Here is a 20,691-nt window from a genome sequence, read left to right on the forward strand (position 1 = left end):
TTGCCTGGGAAATTCCATGGACAGGGGAGCCTGACGGGCTACAGTCCATGAGGTCACAAAGAGCTGGACACGACTGAGTATGCACGCGTGAGGAATATCAGCACAGCAACAGCATACAGATGGGACACTGGGTGGCTGTAACTCTGGAGGTGGGGAAATCAGCTGATAGGTTGATTTGGGAGTCCTGGCAAAAAGGAATGGAGACCTAAACTGCGCTGTCAAGGATGAAAATAAAATGTTCACAGTTGGTATCCGTCACCTCTTCCAGCATAGTGAATAGGTATAAAAGGCAAGTTTCTAATTACACACAATGAAAGGGCATAAATAAGCAAATAATCATATTATTCTAATAAATATAAAATATCAAAAAGATGTATATAAGGAAATGTGCTAATGAGGGTATTATGTCCTTTTTGCAAATCAGGGAAATGCATCTGCCCAGGATGTCAGGCTGGGCTTCTGAAGCTAACGACTAAGTGCTTGCTGGTTTGGTATAGAGATTATGGCCACTGCCAATCAAACATGGGGATGTTACGGAAGGACTGGACCAGCCACAACACTTCCTTTCTGCTCCGTACTTTGTGAAACTGATTTTTCTCCATGTGTACTTGACCATAGGCTTCATCATTTTTTCTCTCTTATTAATATATAAGATTTTCTACCCAACTGTATTGAGCGCAATTTAAGCTCTGTAAGGACAGACATCCCAGAGCATAGAAAAAGTGCTGGTCAGGGCCTCGGAGAGACTGTTTATAGAGTCTAGCCCTGCCAATAACCACCAGAGGAACTTGGTTAAGTCACTTAGGCTCTTTGGACTTCATAATGCTAGGAATAATTATAATAAAAATGAAAATCCATTACCACTGCCAGCAGCACCATTTACAGCACTGATACGGTCGTCACCATCCCAACAACAAGGACTAACACTGACCAAGCATCACTTTTGGGCAGACTCTGGCTAAGAGCTTTAAGCTCCTCATCCTATTTAATCCTCACAACACCACTAGGGAGGACTGAGGCATGAGGAGGGTTAGTAACTTTCCTGGGTCATGAAGTTGGGGGGTTACACCAGGTGGCCTTTAATGCTACAGATCCCACAGTCTCTTTTATATCCCCGAACAGCTGATGAGCAATAAATATGTTTTGAATTAAAAAGAGTAAATATGTATTCTCTCCATTTGCACCCCCTCCCCCCAAACTTTAAGCGGTACAAACTGACACTTAGAAATCTGTAAATACACATAAATGGTGAGAAAGGGCTTCTCATTCCTCTTAATTAGCACTGCGATTAGTCCAACCTAAAGCGTTTGTGGATTTTTGCTCCACCGAGGAGTTTTCCTCAAAACGTTAACTTTGGGGAATTGTCTCTTAGATTTTACTCCTAAATCATTCATCCCCCTGCCCCCACCCTTCTTTCCTGTCATCTGTAGAACGTAGTCTTTGTGTCATTTCTTAATAAATGGTTTGCTATTAAGGAATCATTACAGTAATGTGGGCTATTGGAAGAAAGGGGTTACTTTAGTAGCCAACCCTCTTAATGACCTGCTCTTCAGTACACATTAGTAGTTGGATAAGGTTGTGGTTATTGAACTTCTGCCATCCACCAGGGACAATCTGCTCAGGCTTGCATTGTTGGAAAGAGAGGATGATGGAAAAAAAATTTTTTTCTATCCAAAATTTCAAGCTACTCTGCCTGGGAAATGACAGGCACTGAGTTTACAACTTGCTTAATGGGAGTCAGCGGGGAGTATTACCTAAACGACCAGTGTGGCCAGTCTATGGTTAAAAGCACATCTTCTCTGAGAGGCTGCATTTGGTTCCTGTTGTTCAGTCACTCAGTCGTGTCTGACTCTTTGCAACCCCAAGGACTGTAGCATGCCAGGCTTCCCTGTCCTTCACTATCTTCTGGAATTTGTTCAAACTCACGCCCTTTGAGTTGGTGATGCCATTCAACCATCTCATCCTCTGTTGCCTTTTTCTCCTTCTGCTTGCAATCTTTCCCAGCATCAGGGTCTTTCCCAATGAGTCGGCTCTTCACATCAGGTGGCCAAAGTATTGGCGCTTCAGCTTCAGCATCAGTCCTTCCAAGGAATAATCAGGGTTGATTTCCTTTACGATTGAATAATTTGATCTCTTTGCTGTCCAAAGGACTCTCAAGAGTCTTCTCCAGCACCACAGTTCAAAAGCATCAGTTCTTCGGCACTCAACCTTCTTTATGGTTCAATTCTCACATCCATACATGACTACTGAAAAAACCATAACTTTGACTATATGGACCTTTGTCAGCAAAGTAATGTCTCTGCTTTTTAATATGCTGTCTAGGTTTGTCATAGCTTTTCTTCCAAGGAGCAAGCATCTTTTAATTTTGTGGCTACAGTCACGGTGTACGGTGATTTTGGAGTCCAAGAAAATAAAATTTGTAGCTATTTCCACTTTTTCCCCATCTAATTGCCATGAAGTGATAGGACTGGATGCCATGATCTCAGTTTTTTGAATGTTGAGTTTTAAGCCAGCTTTTTCATTCTCCTTTCACCCTCATCAAGAAGCTCTTTAAGCCAGCTCTTCAGTTCCTCTTCACTTTCTGCCATTAGAGCAGTGTCATCTGCATAACTGAGGTTGTTGTTCATCAAATACTTATGGAGCAACTCTAATGTGCCAGGCACTGCTCCCGGTGCTTGAGATCCATCAGTGGACAAGATATATAAAAACCCTTGCCCTGGTGGTGTTTACATTTTAAAGATTAAAAATCACACTGGCCCTCCTTCAAATCTGCATGACAACTAAAGAAAATGGAATAATGGCCAATAGGTATCCCCCAAGAAACACTATGAGGACTTCGTAGTGGATTTCCAACTTCTAAAATAAGCACTGAAAGAAAAGAGAGGTCCATTTCTCTCCAGAGTGCATACTCTAATACACTCACTGAAACTTTGTGAACTCGTACTTTAAGACTAGAGGGGACAAAAACAGTCCAACAGCAGCACACAGCTCTGGGGGCCCAGCACAATTTAGTGTTGTTTTGCATGCCAGTGGCAAAGGCCTTGTAAGAAAGTCCACGTCACAGGCACAAAGGAGTGAACATGGGAAAACACTTGGTCTTCTTTCTATCAAAGGCGCAGTTGTAAACGTACAATGCTATGAAAACTCAAGCAAATCTGGAATCATCGTTAAAGGGAATTAACTTGGAAAGTAATTTATGGCAAGAAAATTCAACTCCTTTGTTATCTTCCTTTTAGCATAATATGCTTCCTGAACACTGCCTATGAGAAAGGGCTTTTAGAAAGAAAAAAAATAAGTATAGTAAAATTAACTCATTTTATCAATTTGTGCTCTCGGCCAGAGTTTCCTGACTGTGGCTACGAGGGGCTGTAAAACTGATGAATTTGCATGGAAAAAGAAACCAGTGTAAGTAATTTGTGTAAGAGGGAACACGGACATAGACTGCTATAATTCAGACACCCTGCAGATAGCAGACTGCTGCAGTGTGAGCAGTTATGGGTTAGAAAAATGACCACACTGCAGTCAGTCTGACTTGAATGGAAATCAATCATAAAGGTACTTTCTCTGCAGCTTCAACACCACAGTCTTCAGCAACTCCTTTGCCAAGCAGATTTCTGGTCTGTAAACCATGCGCTGATCTCCTTTCCCCTTTCTTCCATTCTGAAACATCTGGCCAATGAAGGCAGGGAGTGTGTTTTTCCAGAATGGAACATAAAAGAGAGGCACTGAACTAAAACAAGGGTTTCCCTTTATGTGAAAATGAACTTCCCTGCTATTATAAAATTGAAGCAATGTTTTTTATGAAATGAAGTATTAAGTGCCAAAACCCAGCAGAATGCTTTAACCCTCTCAAAGGCATCGCTAACACAGAGCACCATTTTCACACATTCATGTTTTGAGAACCAAAGGTAAGGAATATGTGTGCCTGGGGTGGCAAGAAGGTAACAGAGGAATTTTTATTTCTAAAAAATTTTTTTCTTTTACTAAAATAAGAACCATTCACTGATACCCTCCTTCCTCCCCACTATGAGCCATGAAGCTGGTTCATCTTTGATAGATAATTATTAGGAGTTCAATTTGTAAATAAAGCATATTCAGGCACTTTATCTATAATCATAAAGTCCAGTCTTGGGTCTCAATAAACTTCCATATCTACTTTATAAAGCAAAGGACTGTCTGCTACTTATTTCTGTATTCTCAGCACACAGTAACTGATGCTTCATACATTCACATGCAACAGATGATTATTGAGTTGAACTAAAATTATATGAGCTTGTTAATGAAAAATGGTGAGGAACTAATATTTATCAAGCATTTATTGTGTGCTAGGCAATGGAATAGGTGTTTTATCTGAATTATCTCATTTCATCCTTGCCTGGGGACATGGAATGTGTATTTGTATTTATTCTCATTGACAAGTAAGAAAATGAGCTGTGCGGTTAAGCAGCAAGATCCAGATCACAGCTAAACATGTGACAGAGCAGGGCCTTGAGCCCAGATATCTAGATACCTGCAAAGAAATACAGGTGAAACACGCATTTCTCCTTGTCTTTCCGTCATCACTGGTTACTGGAGGGATGAATTTAATAAGATTTAAATAGAAAAATATTATCACCCACCACATAACTGGCAAAATGACTATCTCATCCTCCCCCTTCTCACTTCTTTCTTCTTAGAGTTCTGAGTGTCAGGCAGTAGTGCCTTCACTGGGTGAAGAGCTAGACACAAGGTCCAGCTGAGCAACCCACAGTGGGGTTAGTGACGCTGACGGGTCTCTTGCATTTGTGGCTTCTGCCTTTGGGACCAACACTGATTATCTGCATTTAAGAGTATCATCTCATCACAGCTTTTGGTTGAGGTCGAATGCACTACCTGTTTAGTATACAATACAGCCTGGGCCATGGGATTAAGTCTTTTCTGACAGGGGATGGATCTGATGGCCTAAAAGGTCTTTTCACCACAATGATCTATAAACCAGGGATGGGCTTCTAACGTAACCCTCTTAACCAAGAGTGCAATGGGACTATCCGACTATTAGCTATTAGGAAACCAAACTATGTCAACAGAGTCCCATCCCTACAACCTACAAATCCAGCCATCTCCAACAATTCTTAATATTTTCAGCAAGACCTGTCTAGTTTTTTTCCTCTTCCATCTGTTGAAAAATTCTGGGTGCTAGTATGTCCTCATACCAATCACATATTGGATTAAATCCGTTCCCAGTATTTGACCTAAAATGTGGCTTTTCTGAGTGTGATTCCCATCAGTCTTGTCCTTGACATGCCTATAGAGTCATCAGCAATGGTCTCTATAATCAGCAAGAGTTAGTGAGGACACTATATTCCAACAAAAATCTCAACATAGTATTTGAAGTCTTATTGTGGGGTAATATAAGAATTCTGTCAGGCTTTTGGAAATCCCCAAAATGTCTTTTAGTTCCCTAAATATTACCTATTGAATATAAATATCTGCTCTGTAAAAATCAAGGCTTATGAGTGCATAAATAAAGACTTACTAAAAACTACATTGGCAGAAATGACCTCCAGCATGGTCATTTTTATGTCCATAATGAAAAAGAAAGTGAAAATTTTCAAATATTATAAAACCAAATACTTTTTAAACCTGAAAAAAACCCACAGTATGGCTGGCCACTTAAAAGATTGTTAACATGCTCAGTGTTTAGACTGAGGATTTTTAAATATCTTGCTATCCATTCAAAGACCTGGAAGAGAAATTTCCAGGATAACATAGACACATAGGCTTTGGCTGAAAGCTTGAGGAATAAAAATTTTTTGGATTCCTAAAGTAGACAAATTAGATCTAGTATTGGCACGCTCTTATTCTATCAGAATTACTAACTCTGAAGGGGTCACTAGAATGGTCCTGGTAATAAATTGATTTTTAGAACATGAATTCTATAACCAATCCCTGTTAATTTATACACACACACACATACACACACACATATTTTAAATAAATCTGCTGATAGTATGGTCGGCTCAAAGATCAACTCTGAGTAAAAGATAAGAGACAGAATCCCTGTTCAATAATAACCACAGTAGTTACCATTGCTGAGCATCTACTATGTGCTAGATGCTTGGCACTTTCCACTTCATCCTTAAAACACTCCTGAAGGGGGCTTCTATTTCCATTACTCAGACATAGGCCCAGCACACAACTGGTACTTAATAAATCTTTGCTGATTGAATAAATGATGGTTACCTATAAAGAGAACACAGCTGAGAGGGGTTAAATGTTGCCCAAAGTCAGCTAGCAGAGCCAGGTCACCTATTATCTCTATAACTATTTTATAATACCATGATGCCATCTTGTATTTGATTTCATGTAATACATCATCCAAAGAAAGAATTACCTAGAAAAGATGATAAATAGATGAACAGATGAGAAGAGATCATAACAAAACAGTGTGTACATCAAGGTGTTAGGTGTTTTGCTTTTTCCTGAGTCAAATCTTTACAATAAAAATACTCACAGTCTGGCAAATTCAGCAGAAGATTCAGCTAAGAAAAGAAAACAAGAGGCTGTCTAAATCTTGCCATAAGAACTCACTGCTTCAACCAGGAAGACTGTAGGGGTGTGTGTGTAACACACCCTTCATGCACTGCATTGACTGATGGGTCTGCTGATGTCATGAGCTTGTCCTTATCCTAGCTCTGATTTCAGCTGAGATGGTGATCATAACACCACTGCCAGAGCACACAACAAACAACACAGGGTATGCACACATTTCAATTTGTAGGTAAGCGTGGGAACACTTTATTACTTTATGTGGCTCTTTCTCAAGTGGGTGAGGAGAGGAGGACAGGAAAAAAAAATCATGTTTGGCCACACATACTGTGAGCCAGGACTCAGAAGAATGAGTAGTTTGATGAAAATTTCTATTACTGCCAGTTCATTCCATTTGTTGCCAGCCTTACTGTCCAAATATTCACCCCAAATATGTCAAGAAAATTAAAAGAAAAAATTTATACTACAAAACATCCTTCTGAACTAACTCAATTTCAGTATTTATTTTGAAAATTTATTGAATTATAGTAGAGGAAACCCACTAAATTAAGCCAGTAAGACTGGCATTTTTTTTTCTTCCTAAGAGTATGGCAATATTTATTACTTTATCTCTCGATGAGGGGCTGATGAAAACTAGAAAATAAAACATTTGCAATGTCATAATATATTCAGAATAAGGTGGCTTTGACAGGCAAAGTGAAAAACACATACAGAGTCAATCAGTATTCTCTATTTCATAATGCAACAGATTTTCTTGAAAAACTGCACTTTGGAGATAGGCATTTTGATTTTTTTTAAAGGAACTCCTACTCTTTTGTGTGCTGCACATGATACCCTTACTCTGGAAGAGGTGCCATTGACTTCCACAGATAGAAAATGTGTGATGTTCATTTTAAAATTACTAGTAGAGCCTGCTATTGACCATCTAATTATGCTGAGTTCCATTTATAAACATAGCTAACCACTAAGTTTATGGAGACTTTTTGTGCTGCTTTAATAGGATATTGATCGAGAGCATAGTTTGAGTGGACTGCCATTGAATTGTGTAATGGCAAACAAGAGGCAAGGTCACAGCCACTGTTCATGCTACGGCTGCAGTCTATTTTTTATTATAATCTTTCTGGTTCTTCCCTTAATGCTCAAGCCCAAATGGTTTCTTTCAAAAGAAGAACTTGCGTAAGAATATAATCTTGATTTTAAAAATAATTTCCATGCCCTGATTAAAGGTGAACCAATAGGCCACTTGTTCAGAAAAGAAAGTTTCATATCTACTCCACTTTAATGAAGACCTAAAACCCAGCAAATCTTTAAAATGGCACCCCTGAAGGACGAGGACATTCAGAATCTCTTATCCTATGCTAATTTCTTCATGAGCCTTTCTTTGCAAGAACATTTTGTAATTTTCAAGTTTGGGCTTGTCCCTGTCAAAGAAATTCATTTCCTCGTTGTACCTTGGAGGCGAGTTAATTCTGTTGTAGTAGCTCCATCGTGGCAGGTTAGACTGTTACCAAAAGAGTTCCTACTAAATTGCTGGCCAGAAAACCAAGGGTGTGGATGTGGGTTCCCCAGAGATGCACAAAGGACCTAGACACTTCAAAAAGAATTTTACGAATGAACTGCAAGTTGGATCTTAGCAACGATTCCCGTGTGAGAATACAGAAGAGTGCGCATTTCTAAAGCAGCAAACAGCCACTAGGGTGCCACCTCATGCCAGGCTGAGCAGACGCCTTCCTCCATTCACTCCTGCTCTCCATTGACAAACACCTCGGGAATTCTGTAGCCACCCAGCAGCCTGGCTTTGTGGCAGAGCCAGGACGGTTCAGCTGCTGGATTTTAATAGATTTTGCAGCAGTGCAAGGGGAACCCCAAATCAGTCTGGGTAACTGAGAGTGGTTTTCACACCCAAAGATTCTAAGGCTGGCCACAGTGTACTGAGAACCCTGGCTTTTCAAAATTCCAGGGCCATGAAGTCATCCCCAGCCACGAAGTTTACTTAACCCTTGCAGCCGGCTCGGGTGTACAAACCACGGCTAGAAAATTAGAACCCGTCAGGCCAGAGTCACAATGGCCTGTGTGTATCTGCGGTTTTCCTCTTTTCCCAGTGAAGTATTTAAGGTTTCAGAGTCACTCCACCAACTTCAAGAGAGTCAGCACTTTAGAAGGAAATGGGCAGAAGGAGTGGATTTTTTTTTAAGGAGGATTTTCTGGGTTCATACCAGGAAGAATATCTGACAGCCTCAAAGCACTCACTCTGAGGAAAACATTGGTGCCAAATAAACAAGAGAGGGTGCTGACAGAGAGCGCTATCTAAGCGGCATCATTCAGCCGCCAGTGGAGTGGGCTCTCTTTGTAGCAACTTTATGGGAGACAGACCCATCTGAAAATGCTTCTAGAAGGCTTTGTTTGAAAATGCAGCATCATGTCAGAGCCATTTCAACAGATGGTTCCTGCCTCTTTCCTCACAGTATTATGCTAAAACAACTTCAGTGACTCTGAACCTCATTGTCAGCACTTGTAAACCCCCTCCCCCAGAGCAGAGAAGACTTCTCCCTTCTCTCTGGCAACGTGTCTAGTGGTCTGTATTCCACTCTCCCTCCCCCAGAACAAAGTAATAAATAACCAGAACTACTTTCAGATGGTCTGAGCACAGGGAGGGAAAAGGTAGGAAAAGAATGAATGTACATTTACTTTTATGCTACAGACTTGCTTTGCTGCTAAGAAAACCAGAACTATCCTTTCTTGCCTTTCACGGACTCCAGATGATGCAAAAAATTAAAAGTTAGGTACACAGCAGACAGGCTTCCCTTGTAGCTCAGATGGTATAGAATCTGCCTGCAATGCAGGAGACCTGGGTTTGATCCTTTGGTCGGGAAGATCCCCTGGAGAGGGAAATGGCTACCAGCTCCAGTATTCTTGCATGGAGAATCCCATGGACAGAGGAGTCTGGTGGGCTATAGTCCATGGGGTTGCAAAGAGTCAGACACAATTGAGCAACTAACACACACATAAACACACACACACACACGGATGATGCAAAGAAAGAGGTAAAGAAAGAGGGACATTGCTGGGAGACAGCAGCAGGAGCCTCTGATTCTAACAGGTGTGTGCAAGTGAGAAGGATAATTAAATGTCGAGCAACCTTGTCACTTGACCCTCATCTCTGAATGTGCAAGGCTAAGCTGGCAGCCCTTTCTTGCGTTTCTCTGCCATGGCCACCCTGTAGTAACAGGATTATAATCAACAAACTTAGCACGTAGTTATTTCAGTGAATCCTCATGAGGAAACACTGAAATAGCATCTCCCTCCTCTATTAAGTTTAAAAGGAGGAAAACTAAAAACAGAAACTAACTGGAAACCTGGGGAATGTCAATATTTGTTTAGCAAATTTAAAAATTAAATTCAAAATGTCCAGAAAGCGAAAAAATTTTCAAGCTAAGGCCACCATCAGTGTGAATGTTCTGGACCACGTATGTGGTTACAGTTAGTGGTGATGGGGACACTGGGTGGGGCTGGGACAGACAGGAGGAAGATAAGAACTGTGCAACACAGTGGAAGAAATTCTAAGACAGTGAGGACATTAGAAACTTTTACCTTTTGCATCCAGGTAAAAGGCTAACCTATAGAAAGAGTAAAGGGATCCTGGTTGGGGAAGTGGGAGGCACAGGTGATTTGTAAAGAAGTGAGACTGTTCTGTAATAACGGATGCATTTGTCAAAACACATAGAATGTAAAACACAAAGAAAGAACCCTAATATAAACTACAAACTTGAGTTACAATAATATATCAGTATCAGCTCATCAATTAAAATGAATGTACTACACTAACAAAAGATGTTAATAAGACAGGAAATTGGGGAGGAAGCCACATTGAAATTCTTTATGATCTGTTAATCTAAAACTATGAACTTGAACTTCTCTAAAGTCTATTCATTAAAAAGGAAAAAATCAAACCTGAAAACAAATCCAGGAAAAAACTGTAATTAAGTACTTTACTTGTTTTGGTCTACCCAAAAATCATTTTAATTTTTTAACACAAAAATTAATAATTGAAAAGCTTATCAACTCTAACAAGAAATCATAATTTAGTAAAAGTACAGAATCTTTGGATTGTTTGCTTCTATAATTGTTATAGGAGTCTGTGTGTTAGCTGCTCAGTCGTGTCTGACTCTTTGTGACCCCACAGACTGTAGCCTACCAGGCTCCTCTGTCCATGGAATTTTCCAGGCAAGAATACTGGAGTGGGTTGCCATTCCCTTCTCCAGGGAATCTTCCCAACCCAGGGATCTAACCTGGGTCTCCTGCATTGGCAGGTGGATTCTTTACCACTGAGCCATCAGGGAAGCCCTACAGTTGGTTATAGGAGAGGTCATGACCAAAATGTCTACAGGCAGTTGAGTACAGCAAAATGAAAAGAGCAAGTTTCTGAACTTCGAGCATCACTGATTCCTTCATCTACAAAAAGGGACAATAACAGCAACCATGGGAGGACTGAATGATGTCTAGCACAAGGCCTGGTACTTAGTACTTGATATACTCTAGCTACTATAATTTTTCATATTAGTTTAGCATCATGCTCCTTCCAGGACTAACATCATGCATGAAATTAACTTATATGCCAGTTAGCTTATTTCTATCTCAGGGTTGCAAATGCACCCCAGCCCCACTTATCAGGAAAAAATGTCACTGCAGCATTTAAGTGGATGCTTAGCATCTCTACCGTGGGGAAGGGGAAAACACTGTAAGGAACGGTTAAGGATGTTGACGCCATCATGTGACCTGAATGTCTAGTCTTTCAGAACAGTGTGTGGGTGAGGAAGCGTGAGCAGGGGATCCTTCCCCCAGCAGCCAAGGCAATCTTGAGACACAGACCCTGACAAACCTGGATTATAGATCTGTGGGAGGGAGGGGGCTCTGCATGGCACTTTGGCCTGAAGCCACAGTTTCGCTGACACAGCCCAGTCCCACTCTTGCCAAACAGTTTCAGTCAGCATGAGGCCATGTGTGAGTGAATCCTAGAGCGATTACACAGCAGACTGCAGAATCGAAAAGCATTTGGGAGCCGAAGGACGCTCAGGATGCCAGGCATCAGCAACACGGCCCTCTACACAGGGACAGGAAACAAACCAGGTCCCTCTGCAGATTCAATGTGCGGTCCATCCACAGCCCCTGGCAATCCTCAAGGCAGATTGAGAATTTCCTTGGCAACCATGTGGGGCAGACTGAACGGCAGTCTTGTCAAGATGGGCCCTGAGAAGCCGCGGGATGTAAGACTTTAAAGGCCACAGAGAACGTGGAAGAAGGCTGTGATTCTGAGGATGGTGAGCAGTGTGGGCCTTGGCCTACAATGGCCTAGGTCTTAGGACACTGACAGTAATGAAAACCTAAAAGGATGCACAGCAGCCAGGGTAGACTACAAAAGGTCTTGGGCACCAATCTTAAAAGGGTTTTCTTTATTCATTAAGGCTAAGGTGATATCCTGTAAGGGATGTATGAATGAATGCATGTCCCAGTAATGCCATTAGGACAGTTATACTCTTATACTCTATATTACTATTAAAATTATAAGAAAAAAGTAGGATGATGATCACCTTTTAAAAATCTTAAAAAGTAAAAAATATACATATGGATGCATTACCATTTGTCAATGGCTAATCATCTGTGCTGTGGCAGCAATATACCCTCTAAGTTAACGAGAAAATCTAGTCTCCAGCTCGCTGTTGGTACTGCTAGAACACTTCATAATACGGCAACAACTTCACCATTCCAAGTCATAAACTTGCTGCTCATAATGTTTCATTCTCTAGGTTTCCAACATCCCTATACCAAAACATTACAGCATTAACCAAGGACTCCTGGTGCTAGAATTCTAACACTAACCATGGTTACCTTCTTGCTGTTTCCCTGTCTAGTCTCAGGCTGCAGATTTCTTCAAGTTCCTTTGGGCTAGTCTAAAAGTACAGATTCTAGCACTACACAGATTTAACCTTTTGCCTACTTGTTTGACTTTGGATAAATGACTTAACTAGATCCTTGATTTAACTCATGTGTAAAAATGAGAGTAATATTTTAACTGACATGTTTATTGCAAGGATTAATTTTACATAACATACATGAAAACCTATGCTTAGCAGACAGATTCTCTTTCCCTCTACCCCTGTATTCCCTGCCTACACCTTGGTATCCCACTTTCTGTACTTTTAAGAAATAAGAACAGATAGAACCTGAGCTTCTGAGAATCAGGATAGCTTGCCTTGCTTATCTGACATCTTGTCATGAGACTGACTTGCTTACTCAGTCAAGCTTGCAAGACTGTAATACAGTGAATGGAGGGTATGAACTTGAAATAAAAATATTTATTTTTACTCCACCTCATTCCTCAAAGAATTTGATGCAGCTTGAAACCAACTTCAACAATGCAAATTTTATCTACAAGTGGTATTTTGAAGTAGAAAGGGGATTAGAAAATAAAATTTAAATATTTGGTATCTTTTCCCTTGGTATTGGGACCTAGAACACCGTAGTTAGTGTAGATATGTGTTCTTCTCATGTTAGCCAGAAACTTTTGTTTTGTTTTAAACCATCAAGCATCACAGGCACAATGCCTAAGGCCTATATGATCTTTCCAAGACCTGCAAAGTTATCTGAAATATGATGAAAATTATTATTAGGTTTTTGAAGTATAGTTGATGTATGATACTATGTCAGTTTCAAGGTTACTGTAGGTATACTTTTAAATAAAAACAAAGAGAAGTCTTTGTGGGACGGCAACAGAGTGTGTATATGTGTCTGTGTGGCAGGGTACAGGGAATTGGGGGGAATCCTATACCTTCTCCTTGGACTGTCTGGATTATATCATAGCCAAATACAATCAATAACCCTTTGATCAATGGGACAGGGTGGTGACAGGTACTTTTAATTCACTGTTGTTGGTGATTATTGACAAGCTGGTAATGATCATGCTGCAGGGTGTCACTCACGCTAAGGGCATTAGCATCCTTTTAAAGGTCAAAAACAAATTCTTTTAAAATGCTGAATTTCTTAGAAATCCAGAAGCTTCAGAACTTCTTTAAACCAGGTTCACACTATAAGCTAGGAAATACCTGAGACACTCAGGATTTCAGTTCTTTCCCTATGTCTCACATTAAAATATTTAATTTTTTCTGACTTAAATTCTTGGCTGTCAAACAAACTACATGGCAAAATGCTTCCAGAAGGTGTATGAAAAGGATATTCTGAAAGCGATTTATGTCTTTAGGAGGCAAAAGGTCAGCAAAAACCCAAGGCAAAACTGTATCAAATCAAGGCAAAAGTATACTTACTCTGTGACACTCTTACTAGCTCAGTCACACTAAAAACACCTGATGTGACGAAACTGTCCTGGAAGCCCAAATGTCCTGGGGAAACAAAAACAAAAGAAACAGAAGTGTCATAAATAGAAGACATTTGATGAGAGAATTCCAAATATTAGTTTCATTGTGATTAGAAAATGTGAAGTCTAATTTCATGTTCTGTTCTAGTTAGAGTTATGTAGGAGGGTACAGTCATTTAGTTATGAAGATGGTTTTTTGGTTTGAATCTTTGAATCTAGGGGTTATGGAAAGCTATGACACAACAACTGGGTGATTTTTGAAATGGTTAAAAAAAGAGAGTTCAACAGGAAATCTGAAACAAAAGACGATTTAAATAAATGGTTACCTTGGCTGACCTCTGAGACCTTCACAACTGGGATGAAAACACCCTACCTAAGAATCAGCTAGGATAGCTAAATTCCATAACAGTTTTCAAACATTATTCTCTAAAGAAACATCTGATCGGGATTAGCTATCCATTCATTCAAACCAAACAAGATTTAAAGATGTTCCCTTCACTTCAAGAGGCACCACAGTGTGACTCTTTAAAAAGCCAGCCTGCAAAGAACAAGCCCCAAACCTTGAATCATAAACACAAATTCTTTTTAGCACAAATAAAACTTTCTAAAAAGGTAATCAACAGTTCAAAATGACTTAACCTCTGAATTTTGCATCTGCTTTATTTTTGCTGGGTATAATTAATTTCCCTTAAGATATCTGATATTACATCTAATTATCCACTGCTTATTTTTTATGGTATATTCAGGAACATATTTATAAATGGCAAGAAATACATAATTTCTGCATGTCATTTCCCTCTCTGCCTCTAAAGTTTTCTGATTGTGAGTATCACAGGTGGAATCCAGTTGAGAGATCTGTCTATAGGACTAGTGTTAATCTCCTGTTTTAAAAATAGGGTCATGGAGAAGTAGTTGGTGGAAGGGATTTTTTTTAAAATAACTATTCTTTGAAATAAGAAACATACCTTTAAGAAACACAATGTAAGAAAATGAACTAGTCTGAATGTATAACAAATAATTCATAAATATGGTTTGTGTTAGCGATAAAAGTTAGATTGTGCCCACTACTAAAAGGAAGCAAGTTTACCTGTCTATGCACCAATAGATTTGTTAAATATCATGCACATAAACGCATGCAAAAAGAAATCACCAAGTTTTGGAGAATTAAAAAAGGACCTACAAATTATTCTTTTTCTTTTGGTTAAATTGGACTTTAGCATAAGAAAGATGTTTTGACTGAGAATTAAAAGACAACATTCAGTTAATTTTTACATCAAACACACAATCTATGATATTTTAGATGAAGTGGCTCTAATTTTTAGAATATGCAATAATCATACGTTGCTTTTTAAAAATAAAATGGCACCATGTGTGGGGATGGATGTTAACTACATTTATTGTGGTGGTCATTTCACAGTACATACACAAACTGAATCATTGTCTTCTACACTTGAAACTCACATAACGTTTGTGCCATTTATATGAATTAAAAAAAGAAACACATATATACATCACCATTTTTTTTAAAGAAGACAAAATTCATTTGAAGAAGTGACTAAGAAATTTCACTTCTTAAAACAACCCACACCCGGGTATTCAGTTGACATTTACTTGGTAGGTGCCTGAGATGCTGCTGCCTCTTGGGTTAAAAGAACTGAGAAGTAAAAACAAATAAATAAGTAAAACTCAAAGTCCTGGCAAAAGAGTATAATATCTCTTTCTACTGTGACAATGTGAACATCACATTTACCCCCACAGCCCATAACAAAGGAAATCCAACCACAACCTGCATTAAGTTTGACTTAAGACCCATCTAACAATAGCAAGGAAATTCAGAGCTGAATGCGAAAATCTGGGTTGATCTCCAGCTCCTGCTCATCTCTGTCTGTGTCACTTGCTTGCGGGCTGATACTTGTTTCAGTTCCAACCTGTGAAATTCCTTATTTTAAGGACGACTTAACATGAATTTCTAAGCAGAGTGAATGTGAACATACTTTAATCCTGCCTCCAGAAAAAGCAACCAATGTATTTTGAAAACTTCGTTTAGATTAGCGCAAGGCCTTGGGAGGGGGAAGCCCAAGTGTTCATCCACTCAAACCATCATCCTGCTCCTTTTCTTTTGTCCACCTCTTAAATGCTGGTGTTCTCCAGGATTTGTGCTCATCTCTGCTTATTACATATTCCCTGTGTTATTTTATTTCCATGCTACCAGCTACCAGGCTTGACTGTGATATGTGTGAAAACTAGAAAAATATTTGCTTGGTTCATTATTGTATTTAATACCTGGGACAAAGCAGTTAGCAAGTGCATATTTGCTGAATGAGTGCATGAATGAATCTATAGGCCAATGACTCTCAAATCTTTAACTTTTGCCAAGATCTCTCTCCTGCGTTCCAAAAACATAGATCAAAATATTTATTAGATATTTCTATCCAGATAGCCTACAGGTATCCTTAGATCCAACATGTCCAAAGTCGAGTTCCTTTTCTTCTCTCCAAAAATCTGTTCTTACTCTGTCAATTCCCTACTTCAACAAGCCATCCACCGTTCATCTCATTTTCTATGTTTATGTCATCCCTGACTCTCGCCTCATGCAAACACCCACAAGGAACGAATCTCCCCCTGATTCTACTCCATGCATATCTCCATCTCTCCCTCTTGACTGTGGCCCTGGCTCTTCCCACTTATCACCAGCATGATGGGACAGCCTCCTACGGTCTATATCATCAGTCTTGGCTTCTCCTCTAGTCTGCTTCCCACACTGCAGCCAGAAATGTCTCTCTGACAGGCAAATCTGATGATTCATTCATTTATTCAACAAATACTTCTTGAGCACCTCTTCTGTGTCCCCTGTGTCAGACATTGGGCCAAGGGTTTAAGACACAGTCCCTACCTTCAGGAAATTTATAGTCTAGGATTAGATACAGCTGAAAATGAGTGCCAAAGAATGGATGCTTTTGAACTGTGGTGCTGGAGAAGACTCCTGAGAGTCCCTTGGACAGCAAGGAGATCAAACCAGTCAATCCCAAAGGAAATCAACCCTGAATATTCATTGGAAGGACTGATGCTGAAGCTGAAGCTCCAATACTTTGGCCACCTGATGTGAAGAGCTGACTCATTGCTGGGAAAGATTGAGGGCAGGAGGAGAAGGGGGTGACAGAGAATGAGATGGCTGGGTGGCATCACATACTCAATGGAAATGAGTTTGAGCAAGCTCCAGGAGGTAGTGAAGGACAGAGAAGCTTGGCACGCTGCAGTCCCTGGGGTCGCAAAAAGTCGGACATGACTTAGTGACTGAACAATGACAACAAAGGGAATAAATAATATTAAGGACACAAATAGGAAGAGCTTTAGAAACAGTGGACAGGGAAGGTCTCTCTTTATGCACTTCAGACATGGTTCAGAATGAACAAACACAGCTCAAATTGGGCTCAATATGCTTTCTTTCCTTTTTTATAAAAATGTTGACAGAACTTCTTATTTCTGTCTCTTATTCTCTCTCATCTCTACCAGTGAAATCAAGCCAATATGCATCTGAAAAACTATTAAAATGAACCACCCAAACAGTCCCTCCAAACTAGACAGGACAAGGATGGGACAGACAAGCCATTTAGACAAAGCTCCCAATCAAGAAGGTGAGAGCAGATTCCCTGAGGAGAGGTGTCTGGGCTGTCCTATTGATGCGATTACGGGTCATGTTTTGGGAGACCAAATAAAAACAGGATAAAGGACAGCACTATTCAATGGACAGAAGGAGCTAAAAAAAGTCTAGTCCCACACTTAAGCTAGCATCTTGTATGATCCTGAAAGTCACTGTAAAAATAACAACTGGATCCTCCTCCCCTTCCAGCAACCTGCCTCCTAAAGCCTATTTTAGTGGAATGTCTGTAATTTAGAAGATGAAATATATGTCAGTGTACAGAAACCAGAAAAATAAAAAAGTATTCACAAATCCTGAAGGAAGCATCCCCGCACACTATCATGAAATTGAGTCACGTTGCCTTGACTACTTTATAATAAGTCCTCAAGGAAAGACCTGTGTAAACACTCCATGTAACTTTAAATGACTATGAAACTGGTTTTGTTCCTTCACCAATTATTTGGAAACCCACTGATGAGCTCTAGAAGACAGCAACGAGAAGTGAAACCTGAGAAATGATGGAAAAAATGACACAGCTAACGTAATTACTAAGCAAACCTGAGCAGATTAATATTTTGTTCTTACTAACACAAACCAAATCACAAAAATGACTTTCAGGGAAATAACACTAATCTGGGTGGTCTACTTTATCGCAAGATGAGAGCAAAATAGAAAAGACAACACAAAGGCAAATTTAAGTACTTAATTCTCAATTCAGATGTGAGCACTGAAAGATCTTCAGATGGGAAGCTGAGTAAACATTCCCCAAAGGTCCCAGGATTTACGTTTTGAGTAGGGCCTCTCAGAAATGAGTGCAAAACATATACTTTGGTTAAGTATGCCTTAGGTGAAAAGCCAGACTGCACACTGTTCTGACTCTTCAATTCTGAACTACGGTCCAGGAGCAATTGTATAACAGATTGAAATAATGACCAGATTCTTTTTCATTTTAGATAAAATGGCTAAAAAAGTTCAGTCACTGAAGTCTTGTTCAATGAATTCACAATTAGAATACAGATTTCAATACCTTGGAGTCTGTCATACTCACAGTGGGGAGGGATTAGACTTTCTAGAGAGGCAGAAATACAAAAAGCTAAATTCTTTTATGGGTGGTTAGGAAAAGCAGCTTTCTTTACCTCGATGATATCAGCAGTTATTATGGAAAATGCTATTAGCAGTCCCTTCATCTTATGAAGGAACTGAATATCTATCTACCTCTTAAAGGAAAAAAGCTTGATTTGCAGAGACATACGGAGAAGGCAATGGCACCCCACTCCAGTACTCTTGCCTGGAAAATCCCATGGATGGAGGGCCTGGGGGTTGTAGTCCATGGGGTCACTAAGAGTCGGACACGACTGAGCGACTTCACTTTCACTTTTCATTTTCATGTATTGGAGAAGGAAATGGCAACCCACTCCAGTGTTCTTGCCTGGAGGATCCAAGGGACAGGGGAGCCTGGTGGGCTTCCATCTGTGGGGTCGCACAGAGTCAGACATGACTGAAGTGACTTAGCAGCAGCAGCAGGTAACCTTGCAGAGCGGTTCAGAGGTCAGGGAAGAAATAAGTGGTAACAAACCATCCGGAGGGCTGGCCTTCAAAGAAACCTGGAACATCCATGAAACAGACGTGATGCATTTGAGGAGGAAAGTGTATACATGAGGTGGTATGTTTGTTTGTTCTGTTGAAAGAACAAAGGCAGGAAGCTGCAGTGGCTCAGTGGTAAAAGGATCTGCCTGCCAAGGCAGGAGACGTGGGGTCCATCCTGGGTTGGGAAGATCTCCTGGAGGAGGGCATGGCAACCCACTCCAGTATTCTGGCCTGGGAAATCCCATGGACAGAGGAGCCTAGAAGGCTACAATTCATGGGGCTGCAAAGAGTTGGACACGACTTGGCAACTAAACAACAAGAGCAAAGGCTCTCAGCTCTAAATTATCAAATTGCATCTAGCCAATGGATGGAGGCACACTGCATACACGGGTCCTTCAAATGTACAGCCTGCTCTCCATATAAGGGGATGCAGAACCCGCTGATACCAAAGGCCAACCATGCCATTTTACACAAGGAACTTCAGCATCTGAGGATTCTTGTATCCCTGGGGGTCCTGGAAACAAGGCCCATGCATAAGGAGGGATGACTGTAATCTCTGTTCTCTCAGGGTAAATATGGTTCCATCACTAGTAAGACAAGCCAATGGCCAGACCTTTTCATGCTTGAGTTCCTCAAAGGAAAAGAGCTCCCTTGTGGTCAGGCCATTTCCATTCCACAAGTACTTGGGACTGTCTGTGACGTGCAGGCCTTGGACTAAATCCTGAAGACACTGCTCTCACAGAACTCACGTTCTGCTGCTCCTAAAGAAAAGCTGATCTCATCAACTCTGTTTCTCCCTGGAATTTTCATTCCTGCTTCGGTGAACTCCCAGCTGGCTTCTGAGCCACCCAAGTGGAGGGCATGTGGCTCCTTTCTCGTCTCAGGCCCCCACGGTTCAGTCCATACTTATCAGCTGTGCTCAGCCAGTCCTGTTGAGTAGAGCGTCAGCTTGACCTGCCTCCCGTAGGAGGCTCCTTCTCTTTATCTGACAGTGATTTGTCTTCCTGTCCTCCTTCAGCACTCCTACAACAACCCAGGCAAGAGCAGGCTATATCTTCTGATCTGACTTTGCCCACAGTCACAATCCCTTTTCTAGGTGTGCAATAAATATTGATTCAGTGATTCAGATGAGCACCTTGAGACACCCTTATTTAGTAGCCCTCTAAAGAACTATGTAAATTACTTTAGTTTACCTCCAGTCACATGTTCCTTCTATACTTTTCTTTTGGAATATCGTAGAAAACAGATTTTTTTTAAGGGGGGGTGTAAATATGTCTACTGATCCATTAAACCCAAATTTAAAATTTTTGGTCTGTGGACAAAGACAGAGCCCACGGGATGGCAAAGCAATAAGAAGAAGCTGGGACCTTGAATGATGGTGTAGAGTAGAACCTCCCTGCAAACGTAGCCTATCATCTGGAACAGTTACAAAAAGAAAAATAGATTTTAATGTACTTTAACCACCTTATTTTTTTTGGTCTTTATTATAGTAGCCTAGTACTTAACCTAACCAACATAAGTGCCAGTCTTTCCCTTTAGAATCAAAAGTGCCACAAATTAGCAGTCC

At 40.4% G+C, this 20,691-nt stretch overlaps 1 protein-coding gene across 7 annotated transcripts in view; it reads right to left on the minus strand.

Annotated features, from left to right (window-relative positions):
* NFIA (nuclear factor I A) overlaps positions 1-20,691 on the minus strand; it is a 400,419-nt gene that overhangs the window by 124,720 nt on the left and 255,008 nt on the right. For all 7 annotated transcript variants that reach the window (XR_008715917.1, XM_055585662.1, XM_055585661.1 and 4 more), the window contains exon 4: positions 13,848-13,922. Coding sequence is in view for 6 of the 7 variants with exons in the window: in XM_055585662.1 (XP_055441637.1) it covers positions 13,848-13,922 (75 nt within the window). In the remaining variant the exon portion in view is untranslated. The remainder of the gene's footprint in view (positions 1-13,847; positions 13,923-20,691) is intronic.

Source organism: Bubalus kerabau, chromosome 6 (genome assembly GCF_029407905.1).
Source record: "Bubalus kerabau isolate K-KA32 ecotype Philippines breed swamp buffalo chromosome 6, PCC_UOA_SB_1v2, whole genome shotgun sequence".
Lineage (NCBI taxonomy): Eukaryota > Metazoa > Chordata > Mammalia > Artiodactyla > Bovidae > Bubalus > Bubalus kerabau.